Raw genomic sequence first — 20,847 nt, 5'->3', positions numbered from 1 at the left:
TGACGCGGAAAAAATAGTGTCTGACGCTAGCCAAGACGCTTTGTTTTATATAAACAAAGATGGCGGCGAAATGAAATTAATACGGCGTGATTTAGAAGAAGACTTTACCAAGATTTCGGCGAAAAAAATTCTAGAAAATATTGAAAAACAAGCGAACGATATTAAGGAGTTGAATACTGAACTCGAGTACATTAAGAAGTTACTTCATAATACATCGTTAGCCGCTTGGTTTAAGGCTAAATTGCCCAAAGAATTTGAACAGGCGTGTAGTCTTAATGTAAACTTTAAATCAGATGGTTCCTACGACCTGATTGTTACTGTTAGAAACCTACACGCGTTTGCCGCTACCAATAATTGGCATTTACGCTGTAACGTGACTAACATCTCGGAGTCGGAGTGTCACTCCATTTGCAAGACAGTAAAAATAAATTCCGCTGACACGTCTTGCGATATTAATATTAATTTAAACAAAATTAATGTCCCGTTAAAGTTAACTTGCGCGTTAGTAGTTTCCCCTTCCAATAGTTACGTTGGTAAATATAAACAATTAGAGTCGACATTTCCCATGTGTTTCGATTTATGGGGTGTTATTATCAATGAACTTGCGTTACTAAATACAAAACAAAGTGATTATCACCATGTTCCTTTAAACTATGATGAAAATACCGCGAAAACGTTGTTTGATATTGCGCAATCGAAAAATAAAGTACTCGCAGACCAGCGGCTAAGGTTGAACCAGCAAAATTTTGTCAATGACAGCAACGATCATTGGTGTTCTTTCGCATTCCGTTATGCATCTTTAAGTAAAATACTATCGAAAGCGATAAATTCCTTGGAAGCTCGGGACGTAATAAAACTAATTACGAGTAAGAGTTTAATTCGCGACTTTAATTCGAACGACAACATTTCGTCTTATTGGTATCGGAACATTCCCATTTATATTAAGGCCAGTAGCATTCGAGATGCGAATTGGCGATTAACTTTGACGTGTACTTCGTTATTTCATCTGGTATCTCTAAGACAATCGATGGTTGACCAATTTCAAGAAATGTTCAAAATTATTGAAGCGGGAAGAAATAGTGAAATGACCAAAGAATTTGAAGCTCCGGTGGATTTGAATAGTTTGAACGATAAAGCGCGACAGGAGATGAAGAAACTCAATAGAACTTGCCATTCTAACGTCCATGAATTAATAGAACTGTATCGCGAAATACGACGAAATTTATCGTCAACTTTAACGATATTCTGAAAATAAATTCAATTATTATCACGTGGCGTTTTCATTGAACAGGGTTCATACAACTTTTGGAGAACGGATTTCCCCAGGTTTTATCCCATATATTTTCCCGAGTTTTCTGTTTTTCCCATATATGGAGTGTTCTACTGAGCGAATGTTAACAAACACTTTGCTTAATTTTTCGGGACGTGATTGATATAAGCCCAAGTTTTAGGTATCGTTAATGGTTGGGGGGCAAATAGCGCTAAGACATACTCGAACCAATTTAAAATTCGTATTTTTAATTAAATATCTTTATACATTTTAAGCCGTCACGTGTGAAAAACATTTCAGCTTTAAAATACAGTCAGTTTCTTTTGATCGCTTCTCGAGTTTTGCTCCAATCTGATCATCTTTTCTTTGTTAAGAAGATTCTGGATCAATATTTCTTGATCAGATATCTTGTTCTCGATGCGCGATTGCATTTTACGATCCCTTCAAAAGTTAATTTGTTCAAAATGCCATTAAAGAAACGAACACACAGAGAGAGAGACGGGTCATTCCACACCGATTCGAACGACCATGTTACCATGGGTCGGCCGATCTTAATGAAATTTTAACCACGTTAACTATGAACTATTTGATGGTGAAAGCCCAAATTTTAGCCCAAAATATTAATTAGAACCAAAAGTAGAGGCTTTTGAACAAAAATCACGTTTTTAGGTGTGCGCCATGACCATATTCGTACCCCTAAGCATAATGTTGAATAACTTTTTTGCATTTTGATCAAATTTTGTAATATTTTCAGATAAAGGGTAATATAACCAGTAGATTTCAATAGTGCTAACGATATGTCTCTATCGTGAACGGTTCTCTCGTAAATAGGGGTCAATTTCAAAATTTCGAAGAGCGGGGGGTCAACTTTGAAGCAAAACTCTACAAAGGCGTTAACTTCGATGTTTTTGATTTTATAAGGTATCGATAGCCCTATTCCTAGGCTTTAACGTGATACCAGATTTGTTCGTGATATTTTGGTTCTAAAGCACAAAAAACGTAAAAAACCAAATTTCAAGAAAAACACGTTTTTAGGCGAAAATATTTTTTTTATTGCGCGAGGAAAACCATTATTTAGCTATAAATAATACTTGTGCATTGTCTAGGCATATTTTGGGAATTGTCAATTTCCCTAAATATGCCTAGAAAGTTCCGATTTAACTTTGTCATTCCTAAAAAACCTGCTAAAGGAAGTAATTTTCTTCTTTGGTGGCTTCCATAACATGAGGCCACATACACGTCTTTATCGTATTTTGCTGTTACGAACTCTACAACAGAAATATCATCAAATGTAGTTTTATTCACGTTGGTATCAACAGAAATATCATCAAATGAAGTTGTATTCACGTTGGTATCAACAGAAATATCATCAAATGTAGTTGTATTCACGTTGGTATCAACAGAAATATCATCAAATGTAGTTGCATTCACGTTGGTATCAACAGAAATATCATCAAATGAAGTTGTATTCACGTTGGTATCAACAGAAATATCATCAAATGTAGTTGTATTCACGTTGGTATCAACAGAAATATCATCAAATGTAGTTGCATTCACGTTGGTATCAACAGAAATATCATCAAATGAAGTTGTATTCACGTTGGTATCAACAGAAATATCATCAAATGTAGTTGCATTCACGTTGGTATCAACAGAAATATCATCAAATGTGAATGCAACTACATTTGATGATATTTCTGTTGATACCAACGTGAATACAACTTCATTTGATGATATTTCTGTTGATACCAACGTGAATGCAACTACATTTGATGATATTTCTGTTGATACCAACGTGAATACAACTACATTTGATGATATTTCTGTTGATACCAACGTGAATACAACTTCATTTGATGATATTTCTGTTGATACCAACGTGAATAAAACTACATTTGATGATATTTCTGTTGTAGAGTTCGTAACAGCAAAATACGATAAAGACGTGTATGTGGCCTCATGTTATGGAAGCCACCAAAGAAGAAAATTACTTCCTTTAGCAGGTTTTTTAGGAATGACAAAGTTAAATCGGAACTTTCTAGGCATATTTAGGGAAATTGACAATTCCCAAAATATGCCTAGACAATGCACAAGTATTATTTATAGCTAAATAATGGTTTTCCTCGCGCAATAAAAAAAATATTTTCGCCTAAAAACGTGTTTTTCTTGAAATTTGGTTTTTTACGTTTTTTGTGCTTTAGAACCAAAATATCACGAACAAATCTGGTATCACGTTAAAGCCTAGGAATAGGGCTATCGATACCTTATAAAATCAAAAACATCGAAGTTAACGCCTTTGTAGAGTTTTGCTTCAAAGTTGACCCCCCGCTCTTCGAAATTTTGAAATTGACCCCTATTTACGAGAGAACCGTTCACGATAGAGACATATCGTTAGCACTATTGAAATCTACTGGTTATATTACCCTTTATCTGAAAATATTACAAAATTTGATCAAAATGCAAAAAAGTTATTCAACATTATGCTTAGGGGTACGAATATGGTCATGGCGCACACCTAAAAACGTGATTTTTGTTCAAAAGCCTCTACTTTTGGTTCTAATTAATATTTTGGGCTAAAATTTGGGCTTTCACCATCAAATAGTTCATAGTTAACGTGGTTAAAATTTCATTAAGATCGGCCGACCCATGGTAACATGGTCGTTCGAATCGGTGTGGAATGACCCAGACGTAACTTTGGACCAAACCAAACATTTTGTTAAGATAATTTTGAAATGATAAACTTACCTACGTTCTTTATTTCTTTTGAGCGATTGCTTTAATTGGCCCATTTCCTTTTGAGCTTTTTTGAGATCTTCACTAACTTTTAACATCTGCGTTTAAATTTAACGTAAAATCAAGAAATGGTTAGTTAAAAATGAATAGAAAAATTACGTTTAAATTAAGATTTTTGACGGTTGATTTCTTGACAGTTTGTCCCGTTTCAGTTTTTTTATCAGCGTCGTTCTTGCAGCGATCGCGCTTCAATTTGGAATTAATAAAATCAAAAATATTTTCTTTCTTGGGAAGATGCTGCTCGTTATAATATCCAGCCGCTACTTTATTCTCTTTGCTTTCTTTCAGGCGACGTTTCTTAGTAGCGGCTTTGAAAGGATCACAGCCCGCCTCTTTCATTTCCCGAATTTCCATACACCGGTCGAGGGACTTTCCTTGGGGCAAAATGGTGGCTTCTATTGGTTCCGTTATGCCTTCTCCATTTCGCCCTAAGCCTTGCCTAAATTTATTAACCATCCATTGTATAACCACACCTAGTCCTTGGATGTATGTGTATGTGTGTGTGTGTTTGAGAGTTAACCCGGGTATGTGAAAAACAAGCGCGGATAAAAACCGATTAAGCCAAGATCCACTATCACATCGGTGTTCGTAATGCGAGAGAATTGCGAAAGGAAGTACATTGGCCCTATGCTACGAGTTTAAAGCAGTTTTGCCGACTTCGGATGGACTTAAAACAAGTTTGTTGGGACCCTTGTTAAGAAAAGATCCTCTTCTGGCTCTTGGAAGTTTCGGGAAAGAAATAAGATTGACATCGTCAAAGAATTCACCCGATTACGCAGCGGGAACCCTCAAATTTAGCTTTAATTTGATGGACGCCTGTATCGAATCCGATTTATTGCAAAGCGTTTAAAATCGAAATACTTTCGGGATTAGCGAGGGGGTAGGGGAAATCGGGCACAGTAGCGAAAATGAGGGATTCAGTTTCAGGCGGAGAGCGCACTACGTTTAAAGGCAGGGTTGCTGTTATTTAATTGGAGTTGTTGAAAATTTCTCCTCACTCTTCAATGTGTATGTATAGAATATCTAATTGTAGTAGGTTTTTAGCTAAGAGTGTGAGATTATGATTTGTGTGTATGTTTGTTGTTTGTGTGTGGAGGCTGGAGACGAAAAGACCTTTTTAGCTAGGTGCGGTAAGAATTTAATGTGCCCGAACCTTTTGGGCCATCTAACCTTAGAGTTAGAGAACATGAATATTGTACTACGTTAGCACATACGAAACTAAGACCACACTTAACTAATGACATTTTTTGCGTGACTTGTTAAATTCCCCGACTATTTAATGACAGTTTTTGGCCTATATTTAAAATTTCCTAACTTTTGAATAACAAATTTAGCCTATATTTCCCAAGCAGCGTCAACCATGGTTTGTATTTCGGGTTAAGATTGTCCTTACCCCATGATATATCCCATTTGAACCATTAACTTTGATCCAATGCCTTTGGTGTATTTCTCCCAATCACCCAATGGTCCGTTGACCAATTTTTGCGACGCCAATATCCTGATCCCTAAATCATCTTCCCCTTCTTCAGCTTCCGGTTCCTCATCACCGGAATCACTACTATCTTCACTCGAGACTTCATATTCGTGATCTAATCGATTAAATTAATCAGTAACCATTTAATTTTGGGCTAATTACTCATTTACCGAGAGGAACTAAATCTTCCAAAGCGCGCACGACCGTTTCTTGGTACGTAACGTATTTAACGGAATATTTATGGTCGTCTAAGACGTTTTCCACAATGGCTTTGTACCATAGATCATCTTTGTATTTTGCCAAACAAAGGGAATCTCTTTGCAGAGACCTTAATCAAATAATTCGCATTTAGGCCTACTAATACCTAAAGTGTATAGATATAAAAACAAAAAGTGCTCCTCATAAACAATTCCCTGCCTTAACTGAGAAGCAAGCCCAACCCCCTACAGGAATTAACCAATCAGAGAAGAGCTTCTTGACGTAAAAGGTTTATAGAAAGTAGTACTTGAGGAGATCCAAACGTTCATTTTTGGTAATAGAGCTAGCGTCCGCTACTTTATTAAGCCTATTCACAGCTTGTTCCCTGTGCCAAGGTCTGGAAGGTAATCATACACACGCAGTGGAGTGGGGGTCGACACTATTCTGGCTAGGATAAAGGAGTTAGGGCATGTCATATTAGAAGGCACCAGCAAGTTTAAATTAGCGATGCGTACTTTTTGTTTTTATATCTATATAATTTTGGTAATATTTATTTATACCCATAATCTGGATCTTTAAAATCCTGTAAATCCGATAATTTTACGTGATAGCCGTGCGAAAATCTAATTCAAATTTTAGAAATAGGGAAAAACGTCATCAGTGTTAATTAATCAATTACACAAATGAACAATTATTTTGAATTTTTGATTAATATTCAAAAATTGCTGCTCAAAATGAAGATTTTCTGATGAACATGAAACAATATTCTGATCAAAACGAAAACAATATTCTGATCAAAACGAAAACAATATTCTGATCAAAACGAAAACAATATTCTGATCAAAACGAAAACAATATTCTGATCAAAACGAAAACAATATTCTGATCAAAACGAAAACAATATTCTGATCAAAACGAAAACAATATTCTGATCAAAACGAAAACAATATTCTGATCAAAACGAAAACAATTTCTGATGAAAATTAAAACCTGATTAAATTGAAGATTCTGATCAAAAAGCAACAATTTCAGGTACTTGGAAAATTGTTGAAGAAATAAATAACAAAGTGATTTGCTGTTGGACACAGTACCTACATTGCTCGGGTGAAAACCTGCAATGTCCATCCAAAAAGAAAGTGCATGGCTTCATGGATTGACAGACGGGATTGCAAAACAAGACTTTAACTTCAATTTCATCCACCGATTCTATATCTTTCTCTAAAACGCTAAAGACTATGGCATTATGATAGGCCAATTGTCCCCATTCTTCGCTGTAAGGAGCCCGACACTTCCTGCCTTCTAATTCCGCCAAGAACTTTGATATTTCCTGATCATTTCCCTCTGGTTCATTCTCGTCAACTAATTCTGATTGGAAACGTTTCAATTCCTTTTCAAAGTCATCATTTTGCACGCTAGAAGATGGCGCTTGATCATGATCAGAGCTTTGGACCAACGTGGATAATGACGCCAGTAAATTTTTCTTTTTAACAGACAACAAGTTTTCTGTCAGAAAATTAATTTGGTCAAATTTAGGAGATTTTAAAAACAGGCCAAATTTCTTATTCAAAATTTAGAAGATTAAAAAAATTGAGTAATGTTTATATCAATGAAAGGATAAGCGTTACTTAAATTACCTTTAGTTAAATTCAGCACTTCATCTAAATTAGATTTAAGCGCAATTAAGTCTTCATTATTCGGATCAGCCCCTAATGCGTTTGTCACAAATGCTAGCTGTAAAATTATAGAAATAGTGTAATTTTTTTATTTAAAGGGGCTCACCGGCGCTGTTGAGGGGGGGGGGGGGGTAGACGCCCTTAGTTCAGGGGGAAAACACCCAGCTCTTTGGCCATAAGGAATGGCGCCACCGTCGCGGTGGGCGGGTAAGCAATATGCTAACCAACAGTTTGACCCCCCCCCCCTTCACTCCAACAGCTCCGGCCAGCCCCTTTAAGTATCAATTAATTTTACGCAAATATCGGCTAAACTAAAAACATAGAATAGGCCTGATCACTGATTAGATCAGTGAGGATCATTGGTAGACATCAGGGTCAGGGCCGGAAATAAGAAAAAAAATTTATAGGACATGTGTGACTGTGTCCAATGACCCCCTATTTGACAAGAATATTTATTGGGCATTGTCCACTGGCGTGTGCATGAACAGTGTCGCATCTTCATAGTCAAGCTATCAAAACTTAGGAAAATTTATTGTCAAAATCTCCAGTGACACCCTTAGTTTTTAAAAAAATTATGGGACATTTTAATATTTTATCGGACAATGTCCACTGTCCTGTGCTTATTTCCGGCCCTGATCAGGCCTCAGGGTGCCTACATGGATTTGTAATAGAAGCTTACGCTTCATGGATATTTCACTCGCCTTAAAACGCGCACAACATTTATTCCTCGTCTGAAATAGTACCAGCCTGGCACGCGCGTTTGTGACGTAGAATTTGAGGCAAATTCAGAGGGGGGTGGAAGTTTTTCAGTCCCCACTCGCGTGAATTTATATGACATAAATGTGTTTAAAATCAAAATTCCTTACTGAAGGCTACAGTGAAATATCCATGAAGCGTAAGCTTCTATTATAAATCCATGGTGCCTAGTTTTCTGATCAACGCCAAGGCTTAAGATTTGATTGCAAAAATAACTATTATAGTATTATTACTATTCTACTGATAATTTTATAGCAACGAGGGAATACTTATAACGTTTACTCGTAAAAACTGTTACTTAATGTTTATGATCGCAGATTTAACGAACCTGATTTGAATAATCCTGAATTGATTTCTCTAGCTCGTTTTCGTCGCCGTCGCCGTCCATTTTGTTTTTGCATAGCCCACTCGATCACGCACTCGACAACGCAAGCTGCTCGCGCTATATATATATATATATATGTGTGTATATAGCGTCGGTAGTGGGCGGGGAGTTCGAAAGAAACCCAAAATTAACATTAAGTTCTATGGGACGAGGTACGTTTTTTGGCCAGATCCTTTGTCCTATTCATCCAAATGACCTGAAATTTTAATGAGACTTGTGTTTTGACGTGTTTTATTATTCTAAAATAGATTCAAGCTTTTAGAGTCGATAGAGTTTTTTAATAAAAATTAGTTTCCAATGTCAAAATTGTAAATTCAGTACTTATAACCGTTTTCGATCATAAAAAACCCAACCCCATCCTCCTTGTCCAAAACATGCCTTTTAGAAAGTATTAGATTATACAAGATTGTACCAGATAGTCTAGCCCATAATTAAGCCACATCCTTTACATACTCTCGCTATCCCAACTACAAAGCGCGGGTGCAGCGGGTCCCCTACAAGGCGACTTTCCCCTGTACTTCAGTTTTGGCTTGGCAAAGGCTAGTGGGCGGGATTTATAAATCCCGCCCACAAATGTCTCCTGCCTTCCCCAAGCCAAAACTTGAGTTCGTAAGGAAAGTCAACTTGTAGGGGATCCGCTGGACCCGCGCTTTACTTTAAAGGGAGGGTGAAGTGGAAAATCAAGCGATTTTTTACCGATTCTTCTTCTAATTATAGGACCAGTCTGCACAGACAAACATTACGGAAATACCTCCGAATGATTTTAAAATTACAATTAGGTTCAGATCTTAAGGATAATTTGAAATAAGTACGTCCGACCAATAGCGTAATGCCCTGCCTCGTGGCACGCTCCATATCGAAAGAAATTAAATTTATCGCGAGATTTGATAAAAATTTGTAACATGAACTTATGGCCAGAAGCGTTTGAAAGAGAAAGAATTCTGTAAAACACCCAATAATTGTAATATCCCGGTACTTACTAGAAGCTGCAAAAGACTGGAGAGGAAACCTGGATACTTCCTTTCTTCTTCTCTTTTCTCTTAATGGAGACTTTTAAATTGAGATCTAAATCATTACAATTTCATTAAATAATAATAATAATTTATATTTGAAGTAAGTAAATAGTTAATAGTCCCGAGGTAATTTTACGTTTAATATTATTTCATTATCATTTAAACTAATTTACATATTTATTTTCATAAATTTTGTCATAAACACAATTTTTATTTTCCTAAAAAAACGAAATATTTCAATTAAAAGTTTTCCACTTATTTAACGTCTTCAAAAATTATTTTTTAAAATACTTTTTCTAAGCTTAAAACAATCTTTGCAATATCACAATGACTTGAGTTATATTTTATGTGTTTTTTTAAATTTTCAGTCTGGAATATTTTTTTTTTTTGCAAGTTTTGGATTTTTGGCGGATTTTAAAGTTTGCTCGCGGTTTATTAAATTTTCGCTAGCAACTTTTGAAATTCCGTGGCGAAAAGTTAATTTATCCCTTGGGTTTTTAAACTTTTTATACTAGAATGTTTTTGTAATTCCGCGGCGAAATTTCAAATTTCGCTGGCGTTTTTTTTTTTTTTTTTTTAAATTCCTAAATTTTCAGGCGTGTTTGTGCAATTTTTAATGGGAAATATATTAGTTTATTAGCATTGTGTTTTTCCATCTGAAATACGCATCCATTCGCGCAAGCCCATGTTCCTGAAAAGTCCAGTGTTTGTTTTATTTAAAATAAAAGTCTAACCAATCGCAAACCAAAACCAAGGAAAATGTATAAGAGGGGAGACTAGGAGTCTTGTAGTCCCCGTTCCCTAAACGTAGTTGCGCCGTTCCCCGGTTACCCCCCCCCCTCCCCCCTGACGGCAAGAGAGCCTACATTCTCGCGCACGCGTTCAGGCCTCCTTGCTCTAGCAAAGAGGAGGGAAATAGGGAGAGAGAATCAGCATAGGCAGCCGTTGTCCATGCGTAGTGAGAAGAGGGGAAAATGTACGGTACGCCGCGGCTCTTAACGCGCAACTTATTCGCGCACAGTTGACGTTACAGGTTCTCCTCTTTCGGGCTACCAATACTAGAGAGAAATTTCAGTTACGTAGGGGATGACAGAGACAGAGGCGGTTAGGTCCCCCCTTGCGCGAAAGAAGTGCGTCCTAAATCTTATCGTACCAGAAAGGTTTTTACTACCCCCTATTTTTTCCATTTTTCGGCGGATTTTATAGAGCGCGTTTCTATCTCCCTATTTCCCTCCTCTTTGGCTCTAGCCTCCAGAACGAGTGCTCCCTCTTATTCATCCTCCTTGCCAAACGTAAGCCCAACGAAATGTAAGCCCACTGCCTAAACCTAAAAAGAATAATTGGACTAGAACATACCCAATATCCAAAGACAATTTTGGAAGAGTGTCCGTTATTAATGCACCAAAGAGTCCATAATAAATGCGCGGTGCAAGTGAAGGCTTTCGCTTCCAGAAGCAATTGACTTTCGGACGCGATTAACAGCCGCTTTGTTGATGCGCTAATCGAAGGTTGCTCCAACGCGCTTAAGTACGCTCGCATAAAATGAAGCTAAACAAGGATGATGGGAGGAGGATGAGATTTCTGAGGGAAATCGGTGGGCCCGCTAACTGTGGAACGACTCGGGTCCGGTGGGACGCTAGAAAATGGGGGAGGAATACTCGGAAAAATGGCGGGCGGTCTTTCCGATTCGTCTGACGTAGACCGGCCGCCATTTCTAGCTTCCCACCGGACCAGAGTTGTTCCACCGATTTAAATTTACCTGTTGTTCTTCGGAAGGATAATCATCGTATTCGTAAGTGAAATGAGGATAGTCGGGTGAGGAATAATCAAACATCCATTCGCCGAAATGATTGCCTATATCAAAACCCCTTTTTAAAAAAATAAAAAACCAAAAAGAATATTAAACGCTAGGGTTAATCAAAAATTTAATTAATCGTGTTTTGAGGCAACTTGAAAAACATACAAATAAAGCAACAAACATCGCCAAATTTAAAGGAAAGTTCACCTTATACCTTAAAAGAACGGCTGCCTTTTTGGCTATACATAAAAATAGCCTTAAAAAAATCCAGGACTAGTGCCTCGCCATTCGTTTAGAAGCGTCTGCTAAATATAACCCAACGTACCTATACGGGATTGGTTGAATTCTCACAGGCTGAGCGAGGTAAGGGTAAGGTAGGTTCGATTTAGCAGACGACACTAAAGCAATGGCGGATGGCGAGGCAGTAGTCTAGATTATTTTAAAGGGACTGTAAATTAGGCATCGGCGGGTGGGTAAAAATTATTTGAAATACGTCAGAGGCACGTGAGCAAGGAGAGGCGTGGTTCAAAGAAGCTCAGTTCGTTTTATTTCGAAAACTACCACTTCATGGAATTGGCGCTGCAATCTCGCGAAAAACAAGGACTAGATGTCCAGTTCCACTCCATGAGGAGCCTGTGTATCTTGGCATCACGTGATGTCTGTGACGTATTTCAAATAATTTTTACCCAACCGCCGATGCCTAATTTACAGTCCCTTCAAGACTAATTAAACGTACTAATTACTTTGCAATAAGAGATAATTTATTTCTTTTTAATATTTAATTCCTTTTGTATTTAGAAAAGGGCCCTTCCTTTAAGGTATGTTACCCGTCTTTTCCTTTAAACAATTCTTAACAATAACAACCCTTTCAAGGAAAGAAAGAAAACCTATTCCAAATGACGTCACAAATGCTAAAGTCCTTGAAATTGACTTTTTCTCGAGTAATATCAGTTAATCATCTTTGACAGTATAAAGTTTTATGAAAAATTAGAATGGGGTGCCGCTAATCCATTTTAAATATAGAGTAATCCCACATTTGACTGTATTAAGTTCTATGGGAAAGAGGCATTCAAATCAACAAGCAAGTTGCCTCAAATACTAAAGATTTGTTTATTTGAAACCCATTTCTCTGCTCGTGCAGGAATCCATTAAGGCGGTCGCCAACCAATCAGATTGCAGCTTACAGCAATGGCCGCCATTAAGGGTCACGTGACTTAAAAATAAAAAGAAACAAGAGACAAAGACCGCCGCGAAAGGGCGGATCACGCCACCCAAAAACCCTAGCTTACGCTAAAAAAAAAGTAGTTCCCTTTACCTGAAATTGTAGCTTGAATATTCAAAGTCAATAAAAACCAAACGATTTTCAGCCGCTTCGCGAGAACCATTGGGAAATAGGATATTGCCTATAAAATATAAACCACGCCCATTTTGTTCAACAACACGGAGTTATAATAAAAAATAGAAGTGACACTAAGAATCTTACAAACAAATAGCCCAGAGTTCAAAATATGATTAGGTTTAATGAAACTTACCTTCTTGAAGATCATTGTGGCAGAACACAACTGGCGAGTGAATTTTCTTTAGATATGTTCTAAAAAAAAATGTCGTCACAGAAATAGACTAGATTATTTGATGGACCCTAAAATGGTTCGCGGCGTTTAATTTTAAAATTAGGGAGTGCCATTATTTACCTTAACCATCTAATTTCATTTTCAAAGTCAAAAGCTAGCAGTTTTTCGAGTAGGGCTCTTCTTTCTTCGGGAACTGATTTTAGTTGACTATTTTTTCTCACTTGCTCGAGCCATCTAAATTCGACACGAAACTTTATAAGTCGCGCCATAAGTTTATAAGATACGTTCCTTCCATAAGTATGACACTTTCGTCATGCTAGAGACTGACAGCTCGAGATAGTTCTGGGAGAACGACGGAAGCGAGAATTGCGGACTACACTGGGTGGTTAACTTTGGCGTCCATCTTAGTATTTAGTCTGTATTAAACTTTTGATAGTAGCGCCTGACCAGGCGTCGCTTTGTCTCGAATCTATGACCTACCACATTCACTTCGTGACAAGCTCTCAGTAACCAGTGACAAACTTACGGATGGAACGTATCTTACGAACTTACGGTGTAGAGCGCGCATTCATTTCGGGGGTGCTTACTTGTTCATAGTGTCAAATAGCCAGTTTGGTTCTTTGTTAATTGGAACTGAAAGTGTGTGAACTCCCGCCAGTTTCTTGGCAATAATGGCGGATATTTCGGGGTCGTGAAGTTCCCGACACGTTAAAGCTCTAGCCTAAAACAATTAGCGAAATGCTCGTAAACATTCCCTCCTTAGCATTAACATCGTTTTTATACAGGCTTGGCACGAAAATTTTATATTAAAAAATCTCTGACTTTTCCCGTTTATCCCTAACGAAATTTTGCCAATATCCCTGAACATTTTAAGATGTTTACCAGAGTCCGCTTCATGGTGACACCTGGGCCCCTATTTAGCATTACTCGACGCAATCATGGTTTGATATACCAAACGAATTCCCTGACGTACCTTTCCCTGACCCAACTGTAAATCCCCGACTTATCCAAATTAAGTACGACCCCGGTTATACACACGACACTTTTTAACTCTGGTCCTATAAGAGATACGGGCAAGTAGTTTTCGAGTGTGTTATAATTATAACCCCGGCTATTTCGCCCCCAATTATTTGGGCTTTCAACAATCACGACCCGAATAATTAAGCGAAATGTTCGTAAAATTGTCTTCGTAGGCTTAACACGGATTAATTTATATTTTTTTTTTTTGCACGAAACTTTGGAGGGGTTACCATCTTACAAGCAATGCTAAGGAAATACAAAAGTATATAGATAAAAACAAAAAGTACGCTTCATTAACAATTCATAGCTGCTTTTGGCTGTAGACGACACGTTAACTGAGGAGCAAAATATCCTGCCCTCAACCCCCTAGACGAACTAACCAATCAGGGAAGAGCTTCTTAACGTTTATAGAAAGTGGTACATGATGCTGGCGATCCAAACGTTCATTTTTGGTACTAGAGCGAGCCTATTCACGGCTTGTTCCCCGTGACACGGGTCGGGAAGGTAATCATACGCGGCTCAGGGGGGGGGGTCGACACTATTCTGGGATAAAGTAGGCTGGGCTACATGTATTACACGACGCGAGTTTTAAGTTTACTTTTTGCTTTTATATCTATATACTTCTGGTAAACGCAACTCCTTGGTAAATTAAGGAAAACTCGCAAAACATACCGGTATATATTCTTCGAGTCTGCCACCAGGAAAAATGCCGTATAGTTTAGGTCCGAGTTTTCTTTCGGAGAGCATCATGAAAATAATGCTTTCCGTGATGGATGTCTCCGCTTTTTGTCCATCGTGCAATTGACCGTACATGCGCAATAGGACTTGACTAGGCTCGGACGGCGACGATAACGGAGTGTGTGTCTCGGGCAAGGAACAATAGTACAGCAGGTTACTCATACCCCCGCTAAAAGAGGATATTGAAACGTAAAAACATCCGCGCATGCGCGATAAAGCAACGAGGTACAACTTCTTCCAAAAAGGTTGCTATGAAAAATGTACAGCCACTTCTAGAAGGTTCCTACGAAATTTTTTTTATTGAAAATCCCTGTTTTCCTGAGCTGTCACTTGACCATATTTTGCTAATATCACTAACCATTTTAAGTACGCGTTTACTACGCGGAGTCCACTTCATCACACCTGGGCCCATATTTATACCAAACGAAATCCCCGAGTTATCCTTGGCTTTATAGGAAACAAAACTTTAAATCCCCCCCCCCCATTTTCCAAATCCCTGACTTCGATTATACCACAATTTAAGGAACACCCTGTATACCAAGTAACCTAACCTAAGCTAATCTAAGGTAACTAAATGAATACAATAGCAGCTAACTTAAAGGAAGGGTGAAGTGGAAAAATCAAGTGATTTTTATCGATTCTTCTACACGTTATAAGACCATTCTGCATAGTGAAACATTCAGGAAATACAGTCTCGGAATGATTTCAAAATTAAAATTAGGATGAGATTTCATGGATAATTTGAAATAAGGACCTCTGACCAATCGCGTAACGACCTGCCTTCTTGTTAACCAAATTCTCGTGGCACGCTCCATGACGAATGAAATTTATCGCGAGATTTGATAAAATTTGCGCGCGATGTGATAATTGTGGCGCGAGATGTAGAGCGTGAAACTGGAATTTTGTTAACGGGAAGGCAGGGTGTTACGCGATTGGTCAGAGGTCCTTATTTCAAATTATCCTTAAAATCTGAACCTAATTTGAATTTTTAAATCATTCGGAAACTGTGTTTCCTGGATGTTTCACTACGCATCTAGTGGAAGAATCGATAAAAAACCATTCTTCACCCTCCCTTTAAGAATGTCGACTTATGATGGTACGGGCTAAAAGCAAATTCTATTACTATCTTACCTAATTGACTTGAAAACCATATCAGTGCTGGAAATATTCTTCCAGGTACCACTTAGAAATTCACGACATATTTTGTAGGCGCGGTCCTTCATTACCAAGCCTCCGCTGGCACCAACGGCTCCCTCTTCGGGGGGTAGGTCGGAGGAGGATGCCCCTTCTAACCCACCACAATCCTCGGCGACAGCGGAAGCGTATTTTGAATCCTTCGTCGAATCGATTCTGACCTTCTCACCGTTAGGCCTAGAATTCAAATTTATGGTAGACATGAGTTCAATCCAAATGAATCGCGTCAACTAAAGCGTGTCCGTCCAATAACGCGACTAGTAGGGAATTAAAACAACGTAATATCATTCGAGACCCACTTATTTTTTGTCACTAAGGCGATAACGAGCGGCAGATAATAGTTTTTTAAACGAACACTGATAACTGATAAATATTCCCTACTCTGTTTACACTATCTAAACCAATCAGAGAGACAATGAAATCGTTTAATGATAAAAGCGCCAGGCCAGAGACCTTGGCTATAGTTAACACACACTGGTAATCTCCATGAACCACGAGACGCTCGTTAGTTAAGCCTTGGCTAGGCTTAACACGCGCTGGTAATCTCTATGAGTCACAGACATAATTAAATGATTGGTGAACTTCGAAACAAGTACGCAATTCGAATAAGGACCTTCTTAGAGACGAGTAGGTTGCACTTGCAATATCTCTTATAAAATAAACTCCTACACAATAAAATCGTTGATTATGATATGCAAGGTTAATGGGTGTTCACTAAGCCTCGCTTACCAGGGTTCAATAAAACTTCAATAACTAGCGCGCACTGTCACAGTTTGCGCAAAATGATATTGTCAGATTCAATATTTTTTGATTAAAACCGACGGTGTCGTCCTTATCATAGAAGTGGGAATGGGGCAACAAATATCAATAATCTTTGGACTTTGGTACTCAAATTTCAGGAGTAAATTAGCTGAAAGTGTGGAACTCTAACAGAAATCAAACGCTGGTCTGTCCAGCCAAAAGTATACACATGTAAAAACAAAAAGTACACTTCATCACCAATTCCCTACCTTTGGCTGTAGACGCCACGTAAACTTAGATAAGCAACCGCCTACAGGAACTAACCAATCAGGGAAGAGCTTCTTGACGTCACAGTTCTATAGAAAGTAGTACATGATGCTGACGATCCAAACGTACATTTTTGGTACTAGAGCTAGCATCCGCTACAATATTATGCCTATTCACGGCTTGATCGCTGTGCCACGGTCGGGAAGGTAATCATACGCGGAGGGGGGTCAACACTATTCTGGGATAAAGAAGGGCTTCTCATATTACACGGCGCGACCAACTTTGTACTTTTTGTTTTTATTTCTATATACTTTTGGTACTGTATACTCCTTTCTGGTGAACTCTTGATATGTACCACTCGAATATTTTGAACAAACCTGTTTTCAAAATTGAAGAGGTCTCCAACACGAGTAAAATCCGCTAGACCAAACATTTTGTCAAATACAACACAGTCTGATTCTATTTCAACAGGGCTTACAAAGTATGCTGTTAGATATGCGTACAAACGATCAAAACAGCTATAGCCTTGAAAGTGTAGTTATATGCTTCGAAAACTAATAACACGTATGTTCTGGTGCAAACGACATTCATAGAGTTCACCTGTACTGATATTCAGGGCTCCTAGGATATTTTGGTATTGAAAATCCTAGTTAATTTTTCGAGGGTCTTCCTAACAAATTATCTAGGCCAAAAGAAATCCCTGACTTATCCCTAAAAAAATTAGTAAAACAAATTTAAATACCCGACTAATCCCTAAATGTTTGGGAACAAATTTAAATACCCGACTCGTCCCTAAATGTTTGGGAACAAATTTAAATACCCGACTCTTCCCTACATTTTTAGGAACAAATTTAAATACCCGACTCTTCCCTACATTTTTAGGAACAAATTTAAATACCCGACTCTTCCCTACATTTTTAGGAACAAATTTAAATACCCGACTTTTCCCTACATTTTTAGGGACAAATTTAAATACCCGACTCTTCCCTACATTTTTAGGAACAAATTTAAATACCCGACTCTTCCCTACATTTTTAGGAACAAATTTAAATACACGACTCTTTCCTAAATTTTTAGGGACAAATTTAAATACCCGACTCTTCTCTACATTTATAGGGACAAATTTAAATACCCAACTCTTCCCTACATTTATAGGGACAAATTTAAATACCCAACTCTTCCCTACATTTTTAGGGACAAATTTAAATACCCGACTCTTATCTACATTTTTAGGGACAAATTTAAATACCCGACTCTTATCTACATTTTTAGGGACAAATTTAAATACCCGACTCTTCTCTACATTTATAGGGACAAATTTAAATACCCGACTCTTCCCTACATTTTTAGGAACAAATTTAAATACCCGACTCTTCCCTACATTTTTAGGAACAAATTTAAATACCCGACTCTTCCCTAAATTTTTAGGGACAAATTTAAATACCCGACTCTTCTCTACATTTATAGGGACAAATTTAAATACCCAACTCTTCCCTACATTTTTAGGGACAAATTTAAATACCCGACTCTTATCTACATTTTTAGGGACAAATTTAAATACCCGACTCTTATCTACATTTTTAGGGACAAATTTAAATACCCGACTCTTCTCTACATTTATAGGGACAAATTTAAATACCCGACTCTTCCCTACATTTTTAGGGACAAATTTAAATACCCGACTCTTCTCTACATTTATAGGGACAAATTTAAATACCCAACTCTTCCCTACATTTTTAGGGACAAATTTAAATACCCGACTCTTATCTACTTTTTTAGGGACAAATTTAAATACCCGACTCTTATCTACATTTTTAGGGACAAATTTAAATACCCGACTCTTATCTACATTTTTAGGGACAAATTTAAATACCCGACTCTTATCTACATTTTTAGGGACAAATTTAAATACCCGACTCTTATCTACATTTTTAGGGACAAATTTAAATACCCGACTCTTATCTACATTTTTAGGGACAAATTTAAATACCCGACTCTTATCTACATTTTTAGGGACAAATTTAAAAGAGCAAACTTATCTCTGACCTTCTCTCCATATTTTGGAAATCTAGGACTTATTCAGATTTCCCAGGTCGTGTATGAACCCTGATAGGGCAACAAAATCTAAAAGATTTCAGGGTTCTAATGCCTCGATACCCCAGCGCATTTTTATTATCAATTTTTAACATTCATTAAATTATTATCTGTTATTTCGTTTAAAAACAAAGGATTTTAAAAGAATTGTTGAGCAAATGGGCTACATTGTATACTGAAGGTAATTTAAATAACTTAATTAAATTAATTAATTAATTAATATTACGCTAATTAAACTAAATTCCTACCTGAACTTTTTCTTTTTTGAACTGTTGTTTAACCTCAGGTCTAATTCGAAAAACGGTAACTGTTTCATAATTTGATATTAATCATATAAACAAAATTCGTTTTGTAAAAATTAAAAAGCCTTTTTTAGATTGGAGAAAATGAAATAGTTCTTTAGAGTAAAAGGGCGCGCTAAATTAAAACTATAAAAACTTATTTCACTAATAAAGCCAAAACTTCCGTATAGTAAATTCCGTCTTGAAAATTATTTGGGCCACTGCGCAGTCGCAGATACAACAAAAATAACAAGTAAATTGTTTATAACTAAACAACTGCAAGTTCTTAAACAAAATAATTTCGTTGTCAATGATATTTAAGTCTAGACTTTATAAGAGGAATCTTAACCTCGCGTGCCTACGTTTTAAGTCTGATGACGACACAAAATAGCTGACTAAACTTCACGGTTTCATGAGTGGAAAACTACGTACCAATTTCTTACCAGGGTGAAATAACTTGGCACGGAGCCAGAGTGACTTTAAATATACTGTAGATGGTTTAAACCAAAAGTATATAGAATAGAAACAAAAAGTGCACTTCGATCTTTGGACCTCCTTTATCCCAGAATAGTGTCGACCCCCCCCCCTCTGCAACTCGACCGTGGCACAGGGAACAAGCCTTGAATATGTTCGTAAATTAACCAAAGGCAGGGAATTGTTAATGAAGTGTACTTTTTCTTTTATATCTATACACTTTTGATTGAACTTTGGTTTAATTTAACTTATCTAAGGAGAGTCAGATTTATAGATCAATTGCTCAATTTACGTAGAGCCTACAATTTTATATTAGTTCTAAAATAAAAGTGCGCGTCCCTCTACAGTACTACAGTAGTACTAAGGCAATTATTTTCCGTTATGTTACGCGGACTGTGAGCTTCAAACGCCAATCAGAAAATTGTAAAGAACAGGTGTAAACCACGCACCCAATTATAAATTCTGTAAATCTAACCAATGATAAATGTCAAACGACTAGGAAGCTGAACACTATACATCGTTTTCCAACTAGTTAAATTAACACCCTTGCAAAATTTTAACTGCGCACCCTATCTCTATGTGTAGTTTATTACGTAGCGGTACACCACGCAGACGTTTTAAATGCAGGCGTTTTAGTAAAAACTGAACTTACCTAAACCTACAGCGGTATCCTACGAACCGAAAAATAATTGTTCTCAAAGTTTTCGATCTTGGAATTATAGAATTCAGTTCGCACTAGCCTCGAATATCAACTTAAGCCTCGGTCTGTCACACTCGCGAGAGTCGCTCGCGACTTAAAAGTTAAGAAAAATAACTAGAAAGCTTTCAATTGAAACTTAAATTGATTTAAATACAAAGAACCTTCATAAATAATTAATTTTAACGTTTATAATTAACTTAATTTCCCACGACAAAAGCCGAAAACACGTACCACCTTTCGTGTAGATGTAGTTACTATTTTCGCAGACGATCGTAAGGCTGCAGAGTCAATACTATAAGTAATGGTGCTGAGGTCAACCAGCTAAAATGGTGCTGACTCTGCTGAGGCCAACGAAACTTCAATTACAGGGACTTAAAAATAAATATAACCCTGCTGTTTTTAGCATG

General features: G+C 37.3%; 2 protein-coding genes across 4 annotated transcripts; both read right to left on the bottom strand.

Annotated features, from left to right (window-relative positions):
* Positions 1-1,501: 1,501 nt before the first annotated feature.
* Positions 1,502-8,611, bottom strand: LOC149623295 (zinc finger CCCH-type with G patch domain-containing protein). The gene is made up of 9 exons (XM_089853092.1): positions 8,493-8,611; positions 7,370-7,466; positions 6,827-7,238; positions 6,296-6,358; positions 5,708-5,865; positions 5,457-5,652; positions 4,163-4,502; positions 4,016-4,101; positions 1,502-1,711 (listed from the first exon to the last, which is right to left on the bottom strand). Exons 1-9 carry the CDS (start codon positions 8,550-8,552, stop codon positions 1,573-1,575), a joined length of 1,551 nt encoding a protein of 516 aa, XP_089709218.1. The 5' UTR covers positions 8,553-8,611; the 3' UTR covers positions 1,502-1,572.
* Positions 8,612-9,689: 1,078 nt separating this feature from the next.
* LOC149623294 (choline kinase alpha) lies at positions 9,690-20,671 on the bottom strand. 3 transcript variants are annotated; one of them, XM_089852749.1, is made up of 10 exons: positions 20,393-20,671; positions 15,821-16,060; positions 14,624-14,858; positions 13,519-13,652; positions 13,052-13,165; positions 12,893-12,951; positions 12,676-12,763; positions 11,322-11,430; positions 10,919-11,110; positions 9,690-10,253 (listed from the first exon to the last, which is right to left on the bottom strand). In XM_089852749.1, exons 2-10 carry the CDS (start codon positions 15,910-15,912, stop codon positions 10,191-10,193), a joined length of 1,086 nt encoding a protein of 361 aa, XP_089708875.1. In that variant the 5' UTR covers positions 15,913-16,060; positions 20,393-20,671; the 3' UTR covers positions 9,690-10,190. The 3 variants fall into 3 exon arrangements, with proteins under 3 accessions (XP_089708875.1, XP_089708873.1, XP_089708874.1); XM_089852747.1 differs by lacking the exon at positions 20,393-20,671 and adding an exon at positions 19,234-19,502; XM_089852748.1 differs by lacking the exon at positions 20,393-20,671 and adding an exon at positions 17,269-17,340.
* Positions 20,672-20,847: the final 176 nt, after the last annotated feature.

The sequence above is a fragment of the Phalangium opilio genome, unplaced genomic scaffold (assembly GCF_054372755.1).
Source record: "Phalangium opilio isolate 3A_F unplaced genomic scaffold, DU_Popi_V2 ptg000113l_1, whole genome shotgun sequence".
NCBI lineage: Eukaryota > Metazoa > Arthropoda > Arachnida > Opiliones > Phalangiidae > Phalangium > Phalangium opilio.
The sequence above is the reverse complement of the archived record's forward strand: the minus strand, read 5'-3'. Positions and strand labels throughout refer to the sequence as shown.